At 38.8% G+C, this 24,085-nt stretch overlaps 1 protein-coding gene across 17 annotated transcripts in view; it reads left to right on the top strand.

Moving 5' to 3' along the window:
- MARK3 (microtubule affinity regulating kinase 3) overlaps positions 1–24,085 on the top strand; it is a 60,978-nt gene that overhangs the window by 21,973 nt on the left and 14,920 nt on the right. For all 17 annotated transcript variants that reach the window (XM_064714337.1, XM_064714328.1, XM_064714333.1 and 14 more), the window contains 11 exons: positions 3,955–4,003; positions 4,754–4,819; positions 7,316–7,386; positions 12,561–12,617; positions 13,523–13,759; positions 13,854–13,973; positions 14,634–14,733; positions 14,998–15,110; positions 15,826–15,979; positions 17,462–17,679; positions 22,944–23,047. In XM_064714337.1, the coding sequence (XP_064570407.1) occupies positions 3,955–4,003; positions 4,754–4,819; positions 7,316–7,386; positions 12,561–12,617; positions 13,523–13,759; positions 13,854–13,973; positions 14,634–14,733; positions 14,998–15,110; positions 15,826–15,979; positions 17,462–17,679; positions 22,944–23,047 (1,289 nt within the window). The remainder of the gene's footprint in view (positions 1–3,954; positions 4,004–4,753; positions 4,820–7,315; positions 7,387–12,560; positions 12,618–13,522; positions 13,760–13,853; positions 13,974–14,633; positions 14,734–14,997; positions 15,111–15,825; positions 15,980–17,461; positions 17,680–22,943; positions 23,048–24,085) is intronic.

Raw genomic sequence — 24,085 nt, 5'->3', positions numbered from 1 at the left:
CTTTCTGTTTCCAAGTTGTGCTTAGTTTGAGGCAAACTTGTATTGTGTAAAGGCTTTTTGCCTGAGGTTCTTTATTAGTTGTAGGGCATATTTCAGTGAGCAGTTACCAGGAGAAGCCAAATACACAGGTCAGGCTTGAGCTGGCTTGGGACAACATCCTGTGAAAAGCCTCCTCCTTTAAGGGACAAGGTGACCAGGAGAGGTTGGTGCTCTGCAGCTGGCACTGACTCACTTTTCAGCAAACTTTTTCAGTATTTTTAAAATAATTTGTTACAGTCTTGTGATAGCTACTGTGGGAGCACTTCTAGTCTGTCTTTTGCTGTGTTCAAAGAGAGTTAACCTAAAAGAACCAGCTTCCATTGCTGGTTCGTTGGGGTTTTTTTATTCAGTTTTTTGGCTCACAGCATTAATTAAATGGCATTCTTTTCCTGTATCTGACATGGCTTGCACTCAAAGGACCAGACCACAACAAAGCTGAAAGCCATTTGTTTGGCAGACTAAGGATGTTTGTCTTTGCCTGGAAACGTTTGTAGAGCTCCTGTTGACGGAAAATGAGCTGTTCAACAAGCTGGGAGTAGTTTTGGAACTCAGTATTAGAAATTAAACTGATGAGAACTGTTTTCAGTTGTTTGTGTGCCTTTATGGTTTCATTATGACCAGTAATTTCCTAATACTAAGAAAATAAGTTTCTGTATTGAGAACCTTCATGTTACATTTTCTGATACTGCACCTTGTTCTGTGTTTCTGTGGGTAGAGAACCTCAGAGGTGTGAGGTTTTATCATACCTGGCTGTTTGCAATGAATTTTATTGTGTGATGATAGTTACCAGGTCATTTCCTAGAAGCTGATGCACATAATAAAATCTGTAAAACCTTTATCCAGAATACTTTGGGAAAGTTGTATGTATAAATGTGTACATTTTATTCCTCTGTCAGAAACAGACTATAACACATATTACAATGTCAGGAATTTATAGATAAATATATCTATTTCGCCAGATATCCCCATCTTTGTCAAAATGTGACACATAACAGATAAACTGACTAAGGATGCATGATCTAAAGTGCATTTATCTAACTAAAATTACAGTTTGGTGGTGGTTGTATCCTATTCTCAAGTATTTTTATTTTTAATTTCCTCTGAGGCAGAAATAGTCTGTTTTTTAAAAGAGCTTGTTCCTAGTCACCCACTTGAACAAATGGCTCATGAAGGAGAAGCTGCTTTTTGACATGCTTCATTTGGGTTAGTAAAGCAGAGCAGTCATTTTGTGGACCAGTGTTTTGGTGAGGGTGTGACCCTGTAGGCTTTATCTGGGTATTGGGGGTGGAAGATATCAGGTACCAATTGAGAGTGAATTAATCCAACTCTCTTTGAAATTGTAACAACTGATAAGAGCCTTTCAGTTATATAAGCTATGACTAAAAGTATTAATGGAGCATTCAGAATATATTATACATACACCAGTTTAGCTGAAATGAATGAAAAGCAAGAAAAAATAGCTATAGATTCAACAGCTTTTAAATTCCTGATGATCAAGAGAGAGATGATGTAGTCTACCCTGTCTGATTACATATGAAAAAGCTCCAGAAATAACATAGTTTAAAAAAGAAAAGAAGGCAATTTTACCTCTCTAGAGGATAAAGAAAACGTGTGCACAGAGGTTTTGAAACTATTTTGCATGGCCAATAATTACTTGATCAATCAGTCATGATTTCATTTAAGCAGCTTGTCATCTAGCAAAGTGTCAGGCACAGACCTGGGTAACAAGATAATTAAAAGCATTTGGAAAACTGTTTGTTTTTTCTCTGTTCAGGTAGTGTGCCAATCCCAGCTGGTGCTGTAGCAGGGAGAAGGCCTCCTAGGCAGTGCAGTGAGGATTGCTCCCCAGATGTTGGCATTTCAGAAATTCTGTGATTCTGAAATATCAGAAAGCAGAGCATGGTTAGGGCAGCTGGTCTCCGAATTGTGAATTTGTCCTATTGATTTATTTAAAACCCACCCCTTGCATTTTCTTTTATTAAAAATCACAAAGGCACAAGGACTTTGCTTTGTTGACTCTTTGGTTGTTTTCTGTTTGTTTCTAATGTTTCACCTTTTTTTATTACAAAGTTTCACCTTTTCTTTGCTGTTACTGAGTAAATACACTTACAAGTTTTTGGGTTGTTACTAATATGTGTAGACATACCAAATTTCTTCACTTTATCTGAAATCTGACCTGAGCCAAATCCTCTAGCAGCATTTTTTTTCCCTACTGTAATCAACTATGCTGTTCTCCCTATTCTATATTTACAAAACTTGGGTTTTTTCCTATGTCTGCATTCACCTGGAGCTGTGGAATTCTATTCTGCTTCGGTCTCTTTACATGAAGTTCAATATGATGTTAAGTTACTGATATTCCTGTAGAAATTTGTGTTAGGTTTCTAGTAAAACCTCTTGATTACTCCCACTTTTTGAAGCATGCTGTTAGAAAATAATTGACACTGAAGAACATTGGGCTGGAATGGGTGAGCTGCAGAGGGAGAACAGCCAAACACCTGGCTGCCATGTAGTGTTGTGCATAAAAAGAGAATTCTTTGGTTTTCTGAATACAAGAGTATTTATGCTTTTTTTGTAATAATATTTTATCTTGGAACTGCTTTACATTTATCTGCTATTTACCAGCTTTGTTCAAAGCAATGTTTCATTTTGCAGAAACACCACCTGTGGCATTTTTAGTATTATGGTTATGAATTTCTGTGTATCTTACAATAGTCTTTTGCAGAAGAGAGGTGAAAATAATTTACAACTGTTCAGTCATGACTTTGCTTTCATTTCTAGTTTGTTAAATGTCACTCCATATTTTCATGAAGCTGCAGAAGGACGGAGTTTGCTCTGTGTGACAGGCAAAATTGAAATATTCAGAAATAGTTACTCAAGCAAAGCCCTCTTCACACAGGTATTGGCAGTGGGGGAGGGACAGACAGGACATGAAACATGACAATATCCTTACAGTCAGTACACAATCTCTGGATTTAGGGCAGGGGATATAATGTCATCCTGCAGCTTGAAATGGGCAGTTATCCCTCACCATCATCCTTCTGGGATGGGCTAGAGATGGGGTGCTTTTATATGGGGAAGTTGTGTGTTTTGTTTTGTGAGGTATTTCTGTTAAATCATTCCTGTACCTTGTGTGTCAGTCAGGGTTAGTGCCTGCAGGAAGGGAAGCAGCAGATGGGGTCAGGAAAGCCCCATTTGTGTTGTGCCCTGGTAGTTTTGGCCAGTACATTCAGGGTGCTGCCCCTGGGCAGTGTCTGGGGGTGATCAGGGGAGCTGTGCTGGCAGACCCAGGGCTGCTGTGCCTCAGTTGCCTTGCAGCAACGCTTCTGAAGGGCTCAGGGCTGCCCTTGTCTTCCCTGCTCTCTGCAGAACTTGCTGCTGTAGGTGGATAACATGGTTTTTGCACAATATAAACAGCTGATGTTTCACCTGTGAGCTGCTGCTGTAGCACAGGAATTCTTGGGCTTTAACAGTGTCCTGAAGAATGCTGAATTCATACTGCAGTGGTCTTCTGAAGGTGTTCTGGTGGGGATTCACAAGAATTTGGAGCTGAACTTTTGTGAAGGGAGTGAAAGATGTGTGAGATGTGCTGGTCAGCAGGAAGCTGTGTGGGCTCACAGTGCTCTTCTGACCTCAAAAGTCTGCAAACCACAGGGCTAAGATCACTGCTTTCCTGAGCTGTTTAGAGTTCTTCTGGGTGTTTGCATGTTTTTGAGTGTTGATTTGCTTGGGAGGGGTGTTAAGCAGGCATTTAACTCTTCCTTTCAAAAAGTGCTTATTTCATGAACTTCATTGATCATGTTTAATAATGTTTGCCCTTTCTGTTTAAATTACTATATCAAAGTCTTCAATCTTTAAGGAGAATGGCTGTTTGTTAGTGATTTCATTAACTTATTTAATGTTTTATGTTTATTTCAGCTCTTTAGAGAAGTAAGAATAATGAAGATCTTAAATCATCCAAATATAGGTATCTTGTTTCTTTCACATAATTTCCATCTCTGGAGAAGTTTTAGCTTTTTCACTGTTAAGATTGCTGTGGCATGAGTTTAAAAGATTATTTTGCGCTGGAGTGAATTTACTCTAAGATAGCAGTAATAACTGGTATTTCAGAACTGTGTGTTTAAAAAAATAAAATAAACATTGTGATCCCATTGCACAGAACTGTTATTTGCATAGCTAACTGATAAATTTGCTCCTTTTAAATATAGTATTGATTTTTGACTGAATTCAGGTTCTCATTAAAAATTAACATTTAAAATTTAAAAAATAAAAAATCTCATTTAAAAATTAGCATATCAAAACCAAGAAGTGGTCAAGAATTTTTTCAAGTTTGTACATTTAAATAATGTGATACTCCTGTGGGAGTGTCAGCAGGCTGGTAACTGATTTGTCACCACATGTGTCAGTTCAGTGCACATGTGTGGCTGTTGCTGATGCTCAAATCTGTGCATGTTCTGCTTAGTTCAGTTATGTTCCCATGTAAATGAAGCAAAGTATTGGTTCTTGAGAATATGTTGTTCTGTATGAGTTGACCAAATGTGTTATAGTGTTTTCTGCTTAGGAGCATTAGACAGAAAGCTTCTTTAGAGTAAATAGTCTGATATTATCAAGAGGCAGGCAAACAGTTTGGGCATTTTTCTCTCACAGGATTCTGTGGGGTGTTAACATAATGCTTCTGCAGCTAGTTAACTGATGACTAAATGTCTTTCTCTTTTAGTGAAGCTATTTGAAGTCATTGAAACTGAAAAAACTCTCTATTTAATAATGGAATATGCAAGTGGGGGTAAGTACCTCTTTGCTGCAGTGACACTCTAAGCAGATTGCCAAGTGAGAGAAAGCACTTGTTTTCTTGAAAGTTTTGCTTTCTTTTTCAACAAATATTTGTGTCAAGGTAGTGTAAAATATTAAGCAAAATCTTTAATATTCACTGGGACTTGTTTGGTCAACATAAATAATTCATGTAACTTGTAAAACCAGCTTCTAAATTTACTACAACTTAGTAACATTTGCTTTTTTTTCACAACTCAAATTAACTGGGAATCTTTTCTCAACCACTGATTGTTCCTGCCCATAACAAATACTAATGTTCTCAATTTACTGTATTCAGCTCTCTACCTCTGGTGTCCTGTTTTGTATAAGATATTTGGTAAAATCATGTTCAGATGAAACATTTCTGTGTTTCTTTAATTGTTGCTTTCAAAAGCATGAGCACTGCAACTTCTGTTTTTAGATGTTGATGACATCTTACATATCTTAATCACAGGCCTTCTACTGTCATGAATTGTTAGGCTTAGCCTTATGCCATTTTAGAAGGAGCTTAAATGCTCTTCCTGATTCTGCAGGGGATGGAAAAATGCACATTGTGCAGTGTCAGATATTTTCACCAGAGCCAGAATTAAGGTATTCAGGCTTAAGTTACTCCTTGCTGGCTAGAACTTAATATCACTCAGCTTGTCAGTGTGACCCTTGAGCACCAGCATCTGGGAATCTCAAACACTTGAGGCTTTTCTTTAGGGGCAGGAAGGAGATAGACTTTTTTCAGAGAAAATCAGTGTTGAATTCAGACTCTTACATTAGATTATGTGAAGTTTCATCAATTGCTGCAAATAAAGCAAGATTCTCTACCCGCCTCTCTTTTCTTCCAGCAGCTTCCTAAATGCTCAGCCAAGGTTTGCTTAAACAGGAACAGAGTGGGAATAATCCCATTAAAATATTGACCAGTACAGGTGTTTGGGGAGACATCTTTGTGTTGTTTGATAGTATTAGACTTAAAAGTGAAGTCTTATTGCCATCTAGTGATTGGCTTCTAGGAGGAAGAAAGGCCAGTGGTTCTCTAAAAGAGTGAGGACCTTTCCTGGGGTGATAAGGGAGAGGTAAGCACTGTTCTGGTCTAAAAGGCCAAGAGCTGTACCTTTGATGTGCCATGCTGTGCAAGACAGGAATGGCTGGCAAGCACAGAGCAGGCATCACCTTCCCTGCTTCCTCTTTATCAAGGTGGAGGTCATCTTGTTGCACATGAACTCTGGCTGCAGGATGAAAGACATGATTGCTACAGCTGCAGCACTTCACATAAATTGGGGATAATTCTTTCCCTGGTGTCTTTTCCCCTGAATTATGAAGAAGTGTTCAGGTTTGCTGCTTCAAGGTTTTTTGAGAAATAGCTGTGAAATACAGCTTGGGAGAGTTACCTGAGTTGAGTATTTAAGGATACCCTGCAGAAAGAAAACTATTTTATGGGAAATCCTGACATTCCCTCAGATGGCTCAGTGGTTGCTGTTCCTGCAGTGTGACTCCTTTTTTTATTGCAATCTGGTGGAGTTGTGTCTTTTAAAAAAATAAATATGATATTACTCAGCTCTTCCCTTGTGAGGTAGCTGTCTACAAAACCATGTTTCCTTTCTCAGTAGGGAATGTTTAAATATTTGAACCACTTCTGAAGATTTTATGGTTTTTGCATACTAGTGAGGACTTTTAAAAGCTGTGTTATTATTCTGTGTTTGTAGTTCTTACGTACATGACTGTTGGTTTTTAGTAGAGAAATCTCCCATGCTTTCACAAACATGTCAGTGTTTCATGAGCCAGTGGCCTGCACCTAAAGCTCAAACACTGTAGTCTGTACTGATGTGCTCTAAAATGACTGCATTGATTAAAGAGGGGAAAACTGAAACACAGATCTTCAGTAATCTTTGGTCATGCGCAGCTGTACAACAGTGGCCTTGTTCTGTGTGTTTCACAGGTATGATGGTTGTGTGAGGGATTTATCAGTGTGTCCTGCTGTGCTCATTCTTGTGATCTTCCTTGTGGGTACCTCTTCCAAGTCTAGGTTAAAGCTAAGGTTTTAGATTTTGTTTAGAACCATTTTATATACATGCACAAATTAAAATTCTAGTGCTGGTATGATGGCATTTACAAATATCATCAATTGTTCTCATGTATTAAACTTTTTTTTTTTTCTGAAGCCAAAGAAACTCTTGTGAGAAAGTCTGTGAAGGGGTAGATGTCATCTTTGTTTACAAAACAGAAGTATGCTGCTCAGTTTCTATCCTAAGTAATTGGAAGGAAATGGTTTCCTTTGTGTATATCCAGTCACTCATTATTTTCTTGTAAAAGAGAGGATGGTGTAGTAAATTGCACAGCAGCTGTGCCTTGTTCTCTTGAGCTGTCCTGTAATCATAAACTTGAAATACAGTAATTCCAGTGAAGTTGCTGTGGGCAACTGCTGGAGAAGAATCTCTACATTCTGAAATTGGCATTAATGTATCTTGTTATTGAATTGTAGGGGAGGTGTTTGACTATCTGGTTGCACATGGAAGAATGAAGGAAAAGGAGGCTAGAGCTAAATTTAGACAGGTATGTATAACATTCCTATATGTCAGCTTTCCCCTCACCCCTGTTTTTAATGGTGAAATGAGTAAAACAGCTGTCCTTTGCATTTGACTTACAGCAGTGTTCAGCATGCTGTGGGCCTGTAGCTCTGAGTTAGAAAAAACTTGTGTCACAGCAGTACTTTAAGGAGTCAGAGTCTGTTCAGTGGTGCTGTTTCCTTAGTGCTGAGTGCCAGGGTGTCCAAGAGTGCCAAAACACAGAGGCTGCTTGGTTTGGAAGGGTATTCCATTCCAAAATGCATTTCCTCTGGGCTGATTTCATATGTCCTTAGCTCAGCAGGTCTGTAACATTTTGGAAGTTGTTCAAATGTAGCAGGGTTCTAACAGGCCAGTTTCAAACTGCAGACAGTGCATGTAGTAGGGATCCATTCACATTCATCTGCTTACATGAGAAGATACTGTTTAATAGTTGTTCTAAAAAGTCTCAGAAAAGTAATGTCTAGACTTGTTAGTTTAACTTTCTTTATGATGGATAAGCTAGCCCTGCCAAGGTGTTGGAATTTCATTGATCTGCAAAAAGCATTTCCATTCTGCAGTCAAGCAGTACTGAACAAAACCAGATATTTTTGCATAGCTAATTTAAATCCAAATGTCTGCTCTTGTAGCATTTGGAGTTTCAGATCTGACCAGTCTTACACACTTGTTTTCTGCTCTTGTGCTGAAATTTGTAAATGCCTGTTCCCTTTGGCCACTTGGATAGATTCAGTAATGTTGTGACAAATAATAAATGTCAAGACTATGCTCCAGCTTAATGGCACTTGAAAATAATGAGTAGGGACAAGAGTGGTTTTTTGAATGATGTGTAGGGGTTTGGAATTGCTGGATCAGGGCAGTGATGTTGCCCTGTTGGAAGGGGAGGCTCTGATGGTTTCACTTCTTAAGTACAGCCATGCATAATAGAAATTTGATGTAAGATATGAGACTTCCAGGAACCAAGTAATTGATTTTGCTTTGTTTTCTCTCATCTTATTTAATCTTGTATTTACCCTTTTTAATCTTTTGGGGGAAAAAAAAACCCACACCAAAACCACCACCACCACCAAACAAACAACCCAAAAGCAGCTGTAGAGTTCATCTCCCCATCTTCATCTTCTTCACTTGTGATTACTGGAGTTATACAGCTTGACAGTAAGGAAAACTTTTCTCCTTTTCTCACTCTTCAACAGTCTTATGTGTCTTTTTAAAGCTGCTGCCTTCACTTTCATATTTTGGTAGGTAGGGAGTTTTCCTTTGTGGTTGAAGGTTTCTGGTTTGTGCTTCTGTGCTGTGTTGGCAGTAGGAGTGGTGGGATGTGGAACAGCCATTCCCACTTCAGCCATCTCTTCTACATCCCTGCCTGTTGCCTTTGTAATGTCACTTGAAGAGCTTCAGAGTAACTTGAGAGGATTGACTGTTCTCTCTCAGATGTGAATACTGGAAAGTTCTGCTGATGGACTCTTTGCTCTCAGTCCTCAATTTCTTTCATCAGGAGCTATGTGGAAAAAAGATCTTGCAGTAATTACATTAAAATTACATGTTTCTTCAATAAATACCTATTTTTTTCTAATGATTCTACTCCCCTTTAAGTAAAAACATACAGAAACAGGTCAAACATGTTTTACAGGTACACTTAGTGCCTAATTTTATGGGATAATGTGGGTAGTACAGGATATATGTAGCTTCATTTTCAAAAAGAAATGTGGAGGAAAAGAATTTAACAGGGAGTTACCTGCTGAGCTGAGTGTTTGACCCATCAAGAATTGGGTTTACGTACTCTCAGCCTGATGATTTTTTGAGTTGGTTTGTTGGGGTTTTTTGGTATTTCAGTAGAATAAATGCTGTTTATAAAGATATATAGATGGCCTCACTTGTTTGAACTGGAATACACTTCACAGTTTTTTCATGCAAGTCTCCTGGTGCAGCCAGCTGTGCTCTGTCCTCCCCCAAGAGCTGATTTCCTGGCTGCTGAGCTCAACCAGTTTTAGAGGACCTTGATCTCAAAGAAGGGAGGTTCTTTAAAGCTTCAAAAGCTTCAGTTCCTGGGAAAAAAGAGAGAAGCCTGGAAATAAGCAGAGGAGAGAAACTGTAGCACAAGCTGATTGGGCTAGGCAGGAGAGAAAAGCATTGATGCTGGATGAAAGTCAGGTAACTTTGATCAGAGCTTGGCATTTTATTAGATGCTAAAGCTCAGCCTGAGGGACAGTGTCAAAGGAAACAAGGGAATTAGATCTTGCTGGGTTGACAGGTCATGAAACTATTCATTTCACCTTACTGTAGCCCTGGAATAGCTTGGTATCACTTTTGGTCATTGTTGCAGGAAGAATGTACTCTGCAGACCTTTTATCTGATGCAGTGCAGCTGTTCTCTGTTAGATGGAGACTTGTGACATAATAGTCTTTTTTTTTTTTTTAATTTGTTAACTGTTTTAGCAGAGAGTGGCTCCTTCTAAACTGAAGAAACAGTTGTGCCATGGTATTGAGATTAGTTCTTACAATAGGTTGTATTGTATCTCGTTTTCAGATCATGTTTCTTCTTCCAGTAGATGTGATTTCTGGATCAAACACTTGTGTTTTGTCTGAGGAGACACTTCCTCTCTAGCAGGCAAAGAGCAGGTTTTGGTAATTCTCCCTTCTTTCTTTGTTAAAGATTTTTTAAAAATGGGTTTTAGTCCATTTTGTTAAACATATGTAAGGTTTTCAGCAGGAAAAGAGAATACAAAAGACAGTAATCATATTATTTCAGTTGCACTTGACAAGGAACACAGGAGAAGGTACAGAGTCTAAGAATACAACTATGCTACACAGTTCTCCATTTCAAACTCCTTTTGTGTAGCCATGTGGGAGAAATTCAGATTGAGAATGTTTTGCATTCTTAATGTCACCTTAATTCTTCTTCCCCATTACAGACTTCCAGGCCGTTCTGGTTCAGTTTCATCCTTTTTCCACAAAAAATCTGATGCAGAGCAGCAAGTCTTGTTAAATTTGTGTGTATTAATTCCCTCTCTTTTCTGCAAGCAATAAGATCTGGCCTTTTTCAGTGTTCTCATTGTTTCCCTGCTGAAGCAGTTTAGAATTCTTAATGCTGATAGATGTTAGAACAGATCTTAGAAAATTATAAAATCCACAAAATACATCTTATTGGTGTGTTCCAGTAAAGCAACAGAATGTTCTTAGCAGTGTGGAAGGGGCCTTGAGAGGTCAATCATCCTTTTGTCATTTAATCCTTTTAAAGAATGGTTCTTCTGCCTAGAGAGAACTTCTTCAAAACCTGTATTTATACAGATTTTTGAAATCAATCTTTAGAAAAGTTTTTCAGTGTTCCAATTGTTACTTCTAGCAAAAAGCTCAGATGCCTTTCCTCCCCTTCTCTTCACCTGCCAAGTGTCAGAAAATTCCTCACACAAGAAGGTTAGGAAGTGAGGGAGCTGTCAGTGGAAACAGTGATGGAAGCTGGAAGACAAAGGTTTCAGTCTGGAGCAGCCATGCTTTGTGCTATTTTTCATTCAGTTATGTTCTTCAATTATTAATGTCCTACACATTTGATTATTTCACCTCACATGGATGGGACTCACTTCTGCAGTCTCTGTGCCATCCTGTTGCAGTGCAGAGGAGTTCAAAAGCATCTCCAAAGGAAGCTGCTGATTGATCATCTGCTCAGCCTTCTGCTCTTAGGCAGGCACAGAAAAGCAGCTCAGGAGTGAGTGAGTGGTGCTGGTGCTGTGTCTCTGCAGTCCTGAATGAAGCCTGAAGTGTTTGTCATGCTGTCAGCACTGGAAGCCCCTGCAGAGTGAGCTTGTGGCTGGGGCTGAGCTAATGGCAGCAGAGAGAAAAGGAAGGGAAACCAAAAGAGGGGACAAGTGGTGGCATGGGAGCACCTTGGCAGTTTCAGTAACTGGAAAAAGCTGAACTTGGAGTCTGAGAGAGGGAACCAGCATATAAAGGAAAAAGCCAAACCCGAATGAAGGTGTAGGGAATGGAAATAGTACTTCAGCTTTCCACCGTCTGCATGGTTTCTAAGGTGACATTTTGCATTGGAGTGATTCAGTGTTACAGGGCACAAAGATCACTTTGGTGCTTAAGTTTCAAACACAAAACTTACTGGTGCATCAGTTATTTGACCTACCAAGAACCTACCAACACCTTTCACGTGCTCTAAATGCTGAGGGAGAGAACCTTTGCTCCTTCACCAGTACAGGGAATCCTTTACTAAACTGCTGATTTGATCAGGAGTTATTTTCTTGTAACAGTAATGCTACCTCATCTTTCTGCTGGGGAAGTCTTCTTACTCTTGAATGAAGACTGAAAATATATTTATTTAAATAGAATTCCTGTTTTTATGTGCACTTCCACTTATTTTAACAGGTCATAACATCTGCCTCAATTCTGACCGTGCATGCATGACAAAATGCATTTGACTGTGTTTGTGGTCATGTAAGAATAATACTTTATCCAGCTTTTCCATACATGTGAATTTCTGCAGCAATGAGAAGCATTGAGAAGCAATGTACTATGACACTGCACTGTGTAAATAGCTTATATGGTTTGCAGGAAAATCTTTATGATATTTGGAAATTATCGTGGAAGAAATTATTCCATTGCACTTGAGAGACACAAGAGAATTTTTCCACTGAGCTTGCTACAGTATACAAAACACACTTAACCATATGCACTTAGCAGATCTCTGTCAGATGCCTAGTTGCTTCTCATTGCATAAATTTTGACAAACAGGCTGTTTCCCAGTAGTTTCTCAAATAATCAAAGCCCATTTCTTACCCTTTTCTCTCTGGCATGGCATGAAAAATCACCTTTGGAGAGGGCCTGGAAAAGCTCAGTCTAAGGGGAAAGCTTTTATAGCTGTATACAGTATGGGAATGGAAATACTTCAGTAACCTTTCTGAAAGTCATTGCTTCTACTGGTCTATAATTAGCCCCACAGGAAAAACAAAATCCTGGTTCAAGTATAGGAGAAAGCAAATAGATCAAATAACATTGAAGTTATTCAGCAGCTTTTTCCCAAATATACTGGTCACTGTAGGAGTTGGTTATGTAGCTCTGACTGGATAACTTCTTGTCAGCTTCAATAATAATTGTTGAAATCTTTGATTAAAACTCCTGCTTCTTTGAGATATCACTTACATAATTTGGTTTGTTTTCTATCCAGATAGTATCTGCAGTGCAGTATTGCCATCAAAAGCATATTGTTCATAGAGATCTCAAGGTGAGTAGGAAAAAGTGTGTGCAGTGTATGTGTGTCAGCTTCTGTACCTGTGGGTGTGACCTGTATTGCTTATAAAATACAGTTTATACTGAGCTTTCTGATTTTTTAATTTATTTATTTGCATATGTTATAGTGAGTCTTGAGAAATATTTGCAGCTTAGAACCAGTTTAAATAAAAGGAAGAGGATTTATAAAGCTTTTAAATGCAAACATTTAATGGCTGCTGAAAGATAACCTCTCCCCCAGTGGTCGCATTCAGATCTGATGCAGGTCAGTGTTAGATGAGAAATCTTTTTTTTTTTTTTTTAAGTGATAGTTTGATAGAGATATGACAAGAATTGATGTTGAACAGAATGAATTACCAGTAGTGATAATGAAACTGAAGTGTGGCTTCTTTGTAGCTTGGCATGAAACAGCATATCTCTTCTTTAAACTGCGCCTTTTATATTAATAGTACTGCCACGTAATTTGTTCAACTTGTCATAGCTTTGTAACTTAAAAAAGGCAAAAAACAATACCACAATTAAAAAAAGAACACTTGAAACCACTTTAAAGATAATGTTTATTACCAAACTACTGCAAGAATACCATGCTAATAAGTATGGATAGTGAAACTATATCTTATTTTCATCTGAATAGATCAAAATGTAAGATTCATTTCTGTGGAGAAAAACATGGTAACAAGTTTTCAGGCAGTGAAACAGCTCCTGTAGTCTGAAGTCATTGTACAGAGATTTTTAAAACAGGACATGCTAATGATTGACTAAAGCACACCTAAAGACCTTGAAAGGAAGGGAATGTTAATGGGTATTTCAGCTTCTTGCCTTTTAAGAATGAGTAAAAGCAATCAACAGCATTTTAAATCAAGTATTTTATTCATCTGCAAACCATTCTTTCTCTTCCAGGCTGAAAATCTATTGCTAGATGCAGATATGAACATTAAAATAGCTGACTTTGGTTTTAGCAATGAGTTTACAGTTGGAAATAAACTGGACACCTTTTGTGGCAGCCCACCATATGCTGCTCCAGAGCTCTTTCAAGGGAAGAAATATGATGGACCTGAAGTAGATGTTTGGAGTTTAGGTGTTATTCTTTATACTCTTGTGAGTGGATCTCTTCCCTTCGATGGACAGAACTTAAAGGTAGGTTTTTGTGGACTATGTTGGCCACGTTTATCTAATATTTTAAGTAACTTCCTGCTTACAACTTACTTTCTGTTCTTGTTCTGTTGCCAAGGAACTTAGAGAAAGAGTGCTAAGGGGAAAATACAGGATTCCTTTCTACATGTCCACAGACTGTGAAAACCTCCTCAAACGTTTCCTGGTGCTAAACCCAACAAAAAGAGGCACTCTAGAGGTAATTGCACAAATGAGGTGCATCAAATTCTGCAATGTGCATTTTTGAGCTGTAATTTATTATTTCCATGCTGTTCCTATGCATATTTGGGGTGGAGGTGAGATTGTTGATGAAAGCACATGACTCTTCAAAGATATTTTTTACTGGGGTTGTAATAGACCTGTCTTGTTACTTTCAAAATCAATGTGTCACAACACTTTCTATGTCATATAACTTTTCTTGCTGGTTAGCTTGTGGATTCCTGCATTAATGGGTGATCCACCACATTGTTTTCCACGTTTTCAGTTGTGAGCTGGAGGTATTGGCTGTTGTAGTTGCCTTTTGTGCCCTCATGGAGGAGTAAAGACCAAAACAGGGTTTCCATGGAATTCTGTTGGTGGAGCTTGGAATTCCAAGCCATGTCAAAGTTGTCACACTGCTCCTGGTCTGCAGTGCAGGCTCTCAGGTGTGAGCTGGAATACAAGTGACTGTGGGGAGAAGCTTGGCTTGATGTGTGTAGCTCATTCTCCTCACTGGAGCAAAGCAATAGGTGCTGGAAAAGTTTTGGAAAATAAAAACTAGGAAAGACCTTAGTGATTGTTGCATAAAGAAGTTGTTCTTCCCACAGCTTGTTTTCTTTGCTGCTAAGTGTACTGTACTAACAGAACTTTTTTTTCATAGCAAATTATGAAGGACAGGTGGATCAATGCAGGGCATGAGGAGGATGAACTTAAACCTTTTGTTGAACCAGAGCTAGACATCTCGGACCAGAAAAGAATAGGTAATTGGTTACTTTCCAGAACCACAGTAATGTACTGTTTGCATGATGTGGGAGGGTTGTTTTTTTTTTTTCTCTATCACCACTCTGTATTTGTTTGGCATTTGGAAAAAGTAACAAATCCTTTAAAACTGATACTTGATCGGGTTTATGTTCTCAAAATTAATTCTGTTTTAATTCTTTAAATGTTCCATCCTTTCTCCTGAGCACTCAGCTAGCTTGAACATCAGAGTTTCAGTTACTTACAGAATGTTTGCTTGGTTTTAGATATTATGGTAGGAATGGGATATTCTCAAGAAGAAATTCAAGAATCCCTTAGTAAAATGAAGTATGATGAAATCACAGCTACATACTTACTGCTAGGAAGGAAGTCATCAGAGGTAAGTACCATTGTTAAAACTGCAAGGAAGAAAATCAGAAAGTGTCCTTAGCAGAGTTAGAAGCAAAAATTAAGTCGGTAACTGTAGGCATTGCATTCCTGCACAAAAATCCATTGCACTTGAAGTCATGTTGTTCTACTCATCAGCAATCCAAATTAGGCAGATTTGCTCTCACCTGATTTAGGCTCTCCAGAGCTCCCTGTTTGCTCAGCAGTCTCTGTCCTGGCTAGTCTAGGAGCTCAGGTGTGAATGTGCCAGCTGTGACTATTCTGAGAGAACCAAGGAGCAGGACTGACCAACCTGAAGAAGTTCTTGCATTTTACATTACCCTTCCATACAGTGCTGAGAGGGCTCAGCATCAGCAAGGTGCTCTTGGTTCCTCTGCTGGAGGAGTTGGTGTGGTGGCCCCTACAAAGTGTATCCTCTCTTCCTGTAAAAATCTTGGAGACCTCTGAGGGGACAGTTCTGAAAGGACAAATGGATTTTCTTTACTGATTATCCTTTGAGGAGCTGCAAATTCTACTGAGTTTTACCTAAGACACTTGTACAACAACATTAAAGAAGGTGGGACCTCTAGGCAGCTGCCCATGCCATCAGTAATTTCCCATGTAGCAGAGCCACCTTCCACCCCCCTGTTCCTGTTCCCAGAATGTGCTGGATGTTTTAACTTGTTTTGTCTGAACTTCTCATTTTCATACTCTCATTTCTATTGTAGTTGGATGCAAGTGATTCAAGCTCCAGCAGCAATCTTTCACTTGCCAAAGTTAGGCCCAGTAGTGATCTTAATAATAGCACTGGACAATCTCCTCATCACAAAGTTCAGAGAAGCATATCTTCCAGCCAGAAGCAGCGGCGGTACAGTGATCACGGTGAGCTTTTCTCATTTCCATCTTGCAGAGTACAGTGACTGCCAGTTCTGCTCAGTTTCTGGGTTTGTCTCCATGCCCCAAGTGTAAGGAGGATGACAACAGCATAGTTCACAGCATGGTGGTTGAATATTTTAGTGAATAATTGATTTTTTTAAATTGGTTTTGTTATAAAGCCTTCAAAAGAGCTTTTAGAGGAGCACTGAATACACCAACTTAATTCTCTTGTTCTGCCTTGTGTTGTCCCATAAATTCCTGACTGTGCTGGCAGAATCTTGTTACACAAATTGAAGAGAATGTTGCAACCCCCTTTTTCATGAAAAGCACAGCACTCCTCCCCCATCCTCTTGTATGTCTGTTCAGCTTTTGTTTTCTTTTGACACTAGTAGGTCAGCTTGTGTCTAAAACTTGAAGAAATGTCAGTTTGCCAATATTTCTGGTTTCCTGTTTCCTGAGGCTAGTGTCACTTGGTTGTCCCCCAGGAATTCCATTTCTGAAGAACAATGACTCTGACAAACTTACAACTTTTCTGCTTAATGAGAGTGCAATGTAGTAGATTAGGATTTTCTAAATGTCTTAAACATCCTCCTGCTCAGACACTTAACTCATGAAAGGAATCCCAGTTTGGGCATTCTCTGCACTCAGAAGTTGCTTTGCTTGGGGAGTCTTCTGGGATGCCAGTTACTGAGGATTTTGATACTTGTAAAACATGTTTTAGCTACATATTATACATGCTTATGTATTTATATGTATTTTTTCTGTCTATGTATATACCTACATACACTTTTTGATTAATTCTTATTAAAACATTTAACTAAGAAGTTGATACAACTTGATGTTACAGGGGTAACATCAGGCGTGTGAGATGTCAGAGAACACAATCCTGACCCACCCCACAGACCTTTCCCAGTCTGGAGAAGGCTGTTAAAGCAGGAGGGAGCCTGGCACTGTTGAAGGGGCTCCCTCATTCTCAGGTGTGGGGCAGTTGTGCGTTCCTGGCACACGTGGGAGGCTGAGCCGCTGGTGCAGGAGCACAGAGCAGCAGGCACCGGTGCTGCTGTGCCCCAGGGCTGTGCCACCACCTGCCTGTCTCAGGAAATTGGCCTGGGCAGCACATGGCAGCTCTGTGCTAATGAGGGATGCTCTGGTTTGAATGAGTCAGTTGCTTGTTAAGTGTCTTTAAGATGTCTCCAAAATGTTTTTCTAGCAGCCAAATGAGAAACCTTAATGAAATTCTTGGAGTTGTACCTTCACCTTAAAAATCGAGTTGTACTTTCACCTTAAAAGGTTTTTGTTTTTCACAATATGCTGCTGTTTCCTGAAATACGTTTATTTCAATAATTTAATTATCTTTTTGCATCTCTAGTTCCCAGTGTTAACTGTGTTGGTTCTCATGTGTGAATACATTTCCATTGTGGTAAAAAATAGTCACTGAACTTCTGAGAAGAAAAATCCTTTTCCTGTTTCTTTTGTTTGTTTTTGAAGCTGGACCATCCATCCCCTCAGTAGTGGCATATCCTAAAAGAAGCCAGACTAGTACCACAGACAGTGACCTCAAAGAGGAAGGAATTCAGTCAAGAAAATCCAGCAGTAGTGCTGTTGCAGGAAGAGGAATTGCACCAGCTAGCCCAATGCTTGGGAATGCCAGCAATCCCAACAAGGCTGATATTCCTGAACGTAAGAAAAGTTCAGCTGTCCCTAGTGTAAGTACAAACGTTTATTTATCAAAACCTTTAATTTTTTGAGGTGTAAAAAAAGTGTTAAATGTGTGATTTATCAGTGGTGCTGATTTTACTTTTCATTTATCAAGAGTAAATGTAGGTGTTTTTTCCCTTGCAGTGTCAGCTATTAAAGTTACCTCTTGAACAGTGTCTTGAAGTAGTCAGTATTCATAATTAGCATTAGTAGCTCTTGGTAAACAGACATGATTTGGGTATTAAGAAAAAGTAAAAAAAAAAAAGGTAGTTAATGTTACTCCTGATATCACCAACCACTCCTCTGTGGCCTCTGTACAGAAGAATGAAATCTCTATTTTTGTTATCCTGTTTTATAGTTTCATGTGTATAAGGAACTACCATTTTAAGTCATAGTTATGTTGTTAAGAATATCAAAGAAATGTAGTTCTAAAAACCCTTCAAAGATGCATTTCAGCCTGTATTCAAAAGGAGTGTTCCTGGCTTTTGTCCTTGTGGGCTTCCCCCACCTGCCTCTAAACCACAACAACAACAGTAAAAACATACAAAGGAGCAAAACAGTAAATGTTCATGGTTTAGCAACAGGCGCTGTGCCAAAAGAAAGAAAATCCTTTGTTCGTTTTGGCTTTAACTTGTGTCCTCTGTGGTTCCTCCTTCAAAGGCAAAGTTGGAAATCTGTTTTCACATAATGCTTCAGTCATGTGACATTTAATTTCTAAAACTTAGGAATTTTGTATTGAAAAACTTTCTTCTTTTCAGAAGAAAAAAAATTCTCAGTCCTTTATTCAATTTGTTCAACTTGCAACAGAATTTTTGTTTTTTTTAACTCATCCCACAAAGCTGTCACAGTTCCTTTGGTCACAATAATTAGCATCATTACTTACAGCAAATGAGAACGTAACTTCCTGAGCTGCAGGACAGTCTGAAGCAAAAGAAGTGAAATGAAATTTGGTTTACTTCATTGGCCCTGTATTGTCAGTTGACTCAGTGGCTAGTAGTGACTTGGCTCTGGGATATCAGCCCAAGAGTTTCCTTGGAAAAACACATCTTCTACTGTAGCAGCTGTTATTCATAAATGTGAATAAGAATTCAGGATTTTGGGGGACCCTTTTTGTTTTTGTGGTCTTCCACAGTTTCCCTTTGTTCTTGATCAGTCCAGAAACCATTCAGATTTGGTTTTCTCTTAAAAGACAGTTCTTAGCTATGGAATTTCAAAATGGTAGGATAATCAAAGCAGTTTTGTCCTACTTTGGCCTTCACTTAGTATTGTATGGTGCCTTGTTGAAAAGATTTGTGTCACAGTTACAACATACTTTACATTCAGTATCTTTTCATCTGCTGTTCTGTGCCACTCCCAAATATTGGGGATTTATTCCAGTAGGCTTATTTCAAATTTCTTACTACTGTACCTGAAATGAAATTTCAGCTCATAATCATTCAATACTTCCCTGACTCAGTGTGCAACTGGTCCAGCTGATCTTTTACTAGCAGTGATACCAGGTGGTGAACAGGAAATCAGACTTATGTTGTCACTCAATAATTAGTGTTTAAAATTGTCTCTGTTTATAGCTCTTCACACCAGACAGTTCAAACTCTTTTGTTTTTCCTTTCCTTTTTCTCCCCCCTGCAAAAATGACACTTTGGCTTTCTGGTTGTTGGGAGTGAAGGGAAGCACTGAAAAAATGAGTTTTTAGTCATTTCCTGCAGCTGAGTAGGGAATTCTGTTTCTTACAGTGTTGGCATGCATCCAGAAGGAAAAAAATACAGGAGTTACCATATTGTCCTGAGGTTGAAAAAAGTTTGAGGTGAAGAGAGTTTCTGTTTTACTGAGCACTGAAGTCCTGAAATTTGTAATATGATGGAAAAGCACTGAAGAGATGTAAAAATATCCTACAAAAACAATTAGTATTTTCACAGAACAGCAAAAGCAGTAGAACCAGTCCCTGCTGCAGACCCTTAGTCAGATGTGTGCTGCTGTTATTGAGTAACAAAGCATAAAAGCCTGCACTTAAGGATAAGAGTTGTGCTTGGAGAGCAGATAGCTGAGTCTGGGATGAGTGAGGGGCTCCAAGCTGTACTTCTAAAGCTGATAAGAGTGTTTAAACTCTTGTAAACAAAATTGTTCTGCAAGCTGAACAAGTACAGATCAAAAATCTTCAAGCTGTTTGGGAAAATACCAAATTAATAATGAAAACCTGCTACAGACATTGGATAGTTAGCAGGAACTGATATATCTGTGTCTTAATAATTCCTTGTTTGTTTCTTAGAGCTTTGGATTTTTTCCTCAATGTTGTAATAAAGCTGTCCCAGAACCCTTAGAATAGCTTTGAGAAAACTGAAATAGGAGAATAGGTGGTACATTTGAAAAGTTATCCAGGACCAAATACCATACTAGTGCTCTTAACTAAATAGATTGGTTCACTCTTGTTAGTCAGAAGCTTTTATGAAAGTTTTTCATCAGTCCTTCCCCTGGTGTCTCTAAATGGGAAACAGCCTGCCTGAGCAGTGCACACAAGACTCTCTCTAGGAAAAGGGGAGGACTCTGTACCACAAATTCATCCTCTGTGCAGTGTTGGACCTTGTGCATGTGCTCACAAGTCTCAACATGTGCTGGGCTGTGTCAGCTCCTCCTGCAAAGAAGGCACACAGTGCCATGAAGATGAACTTAGGCAGCCACCCCTGACCTGGGAGTTGTCATTCCATCAGGGAATGCTGCTCTCACCAGTTTCCAGTGCTGTGCACCTGTGCTGTTTAGTCATGTCCAGAGATTAACAGTCTGCAGATTGGCTGAACAAAAAGTCACAGCTGAAGAGCTCCCTTGATGAATCGTGAAAGGTCATGCACTAGAAAGTGTAAAGGCCCCAATACCAAGACTATTCTTGCCAAAACTGAAATTTGAAACCTTGAAGTGCTTAAATCTCTTCCTCTGACCTCTGAAATCTGAGTCAAACAGGAAAAAATGTATACTGGTGCTTCCATCTTTGCATTTCAGAATGAGCTGGGAGAGCATGTCCTTGCAGTGCTCTCATTTCAGATATGAATACCAAAACTCCCAAACCTGAAGATGCATAGTCTTAAAAGTCTGGTCCAGCACAGAGATTGCAGTCTTGTCTTCCCAGATGTGCCACATGACAATACATTGTAATGTTATGTGGTGTTTTCTCCAGGGAAACCAACATTTCATGTTCAAAGGGAGCAGGAGGAAAGAAGGAAGCCACTGATTATTGTACTTATTTCCCTCCAGAAGACCAGTGTTGGATGTTTTAGGTGCTTCATCCTCTAGTATGTTCATAACACAGAACAAAATGATCTGCAAATGCAAATAAGCAATATTTTGCTGTACCATTGGTTTGTGAGGCCTCCAAGAAGAGTCCTGCACAGTGTGGTCTCCCAAGAGCAGATAAACAAAACCTCACCTTAGGTGCACAGCTTTCATTGCTGGCATGCTTAGTAAAGAGAGAGGAGTTTATACAGTGATAAATGTCAAAGTGGAAGAATTGGTGGTGGGTTTTTTTTTAAATAAATGAATGTATATGAAGACAAGTGATGTATAAGGAATAAAGCACAAGGAAAGGGCCAGGAAGGCATGTGGTGCTTGCCACATGCTTATCCCTAAGGAAAATCTAGTGAAGAATACTTGAGAACCCTTTAGACAGCTGCATGCATCTAACATGTTAATTAATTGTTCTGCCAATCTAAAATATCCTTTGTCTTTGTACTTTTCAACACCAAGAGGTTGTGCACTTCACTGTTGCATTTTAATTTGTACATTTGTATAAAAAGATGTGTAACAAACAGGTCAGCAGTCCCTTAGACAAGATGGCCTCAAGGTTAAATAGCTCAGGGAATGTGTTGCTTGAGACTCCCTAGATAGCAAATATTTTGCCTTAAGGTACTGGAGGAGCTTTTGGTATTTATTGAGAATACTCCACTTTAACAGTTTTATTTCAGGCTGGGAAACAACAAAGGTTTGGCTACTCTGCTTTTGTGCTTGAACTAGCTTTTCCTTTCTTTTTTTTTAATCCTTCTTGCCATGATTCTCTCCTGTGACCGTTTATGTGAAACCTTTTCTTAATGCTATTTTTAAAATCCGCTGAGTTTCCCTTGTCCGTCATAGCATAATTCTTCAAAGAGCTCCAAAAGGTTAGTTGAGCATGAAGTCCCCTGCCTGATTCTTAGTGGCCCTCCTCACTCAACATGTGCTTATCCAGGTGCTGACCAGTCATTCCCTTAAGCTGACCTCCTCCAAGACTTTCCCCAGCAGTGATGTTTGAAGTTTATAGCCTTTTCTGCTTCCCGCTTTGCCCCGTGATCCTTTTCTTTAAAGAAAACTTTTAAAGATTTTTTTCTACTTATTCAACCATTTGCAGTTTCCTGTGTTTTGTTCTTGGGGTGGGGAGAAAAAAGTACAAAGGCTTGCCAGCTTTTACTTCCTCTACGACCTGGGGGTGCATGTTTGTCTGGACCACCCTGCTTTTCCTACAGTAATTGCATCTAACTCTTTATAATTCTGTTATCTGTGAATTACCTGTAGCTTCTCAGTCGTTCCTGGAAAATTGACCGCCAACTTGGGCATATCTCCACCCTCTTTCTCTGTAAAGACAGAGGCAAAGTAATTCTATTTCTTTTCTCCCCTCTAAAGTAAGGTCTGTAGTTTAAGTCCCCCTGGTTCTCTTGTCCTCAATGTATTATGCTTGTAATTGAAATGTGTATTTTAAAAAATGTCTTACTAAAATTCTCTGCAATTTGTCTCTTATTCTTCCCTGTTTTTAAAACTTGTCTAGTGTTTCATAGTATCTTAATATTTAGAAGTCCATGTTTACCTTCCCACTGAATTTTACCACATTTGTTTGTTAAGTCTTTGCTTTTCCTATCTTGTTTAAGGGTATGATTTTAACTTAAAGGAAAATTCTCCAAGCTACAAGTGGTAAAGTATTTAAAAAATAGGTTATAAAGACACAGGCTATGCAGATGTAGAAGAATGCTGTATATACTCAGAATTTGTAATTCAGAACGTTTGTAATTAAAACCTTTAAGGAATATTAATTTTGAGCCATCAGTATGAAATACAAGAACAACTTGTTAGAATTATTTTTTCTAATTGCAATATTCCTTTCAAATACTAGATGGAGTTTGTATACTGAGTTATTTCATTATTGTAAGTTTTACAGTTGTGTAGAACTAGCATTAAGTAAAAAGCCTTCTGTTACATGCAGACTAACCTCAGAAAAGCCTTCTGTGGGGAATAACAAACCTGTGTTTTTTAATTGTAGAATAATACTACCCCTGGAGCAATGACACGGCGCAACACTTATGTTTGTAGTGAAAGAACCACTGCTGATAGGCATTCAGTGATACAAAATGGCAAGGAGAACAGGTATATGAAATGTCTTCCTATGGTGTATGTCACTTGTCTTCACCTTTCCAAAAAAACTCTAATGGCTAATTTAAAAATAAATGGTATTCTAATGTAATTCATAATGAAAGGTAAGTACAAATCTTTGGTTATGGAGCACCTGTAAGTATGTTGGGGCTTTTTTTTTTTTTCTATTTAATTTTATAGTCTCTGTACTTAGAATGTAAAAGGGAGTTTCTAATTTCTGGTTAAATAGATGAAATATTTGTAGCAGCCTTCATCTTAAATCTTTTGTGAACTCCTGTGGCCAAACTCTTCTGCATGTGCTTGCAGAAGAGCCTTTTTTAGTGTCAGACTTCAAAGTCCATCTCTCTTGAACCATTCTCTTTTTATATTTCACTCTAAACTTGCTTCACTGGGATTATTTGAAATACCATTTTTGCTGCAAAGTCTCAGGGAGAAAGTAATTTTTTTGAGCAAAGATGAAATGGTGATCCACCATTTTCTGGGACTAACAGTGTTCCTTGTTGATACTCTGGCAGTCTAATTGTTTCCCAGGATTTACAGAACTCAGCTGCCTCCCTCCTCAGGCTATCTCCATATTCTGAGTGAAAACAATCAGAGAAATAACACATTTCTTTTTAATTTACTGAATGAAAGCCTGAGTAGAGCATGCAGTGGAACTGGAGCTAACCACTGGATGTGTTGGCACTGTGGTCACATCTAGTGCCAGCCTGTGAAGACTGAGAAGAGCTGTCAGAAATAATGTTATAGTGAACATAGATATCAGGTATAGAGTAGCAGCTGGGAGAACACCACCAAATTTCCTGTCTGCCTGAGGTATTTTAATTTCCAGCCCTTCTTGTCAGAATTTTACTGCTGTCAAAAGATGGTAACAATTAAGTTAACCCTTGCCAGGAGAGCACTCAGCTGGTGCTTAAAAGAATGTGTACCCCTCTACTGAGCTTCCCAATTTTCTCCAGCCCTTCCTAATATTATGATACTTTGTAAAGGCTGGGAAGAAAATACCTATTTTCTAACTTGTGTTTTTGCACAAAT

Source organism: Zonotrichia leucophrys, chromosome 5 (assembly GCF_028769735.1).
Source record: "Zonotrichia leucophrys gambelii isolate GWCS_2022_RI chromosome 5, RI_Zleu_2.0, whole genome shotgun sequence".
Taxonomy (NCBI): Eukaryota; Metazoa; Chordata; class Aves; order Passeriformes; family Passerellidae; genus Zonotrichia; species Zonotrichia leucophrys.
The sequence above is the reverse complement of the archived record's forward strand: the minus strand, read 5'-3'. Positions and strand labels throughout refer to the sequence as shown.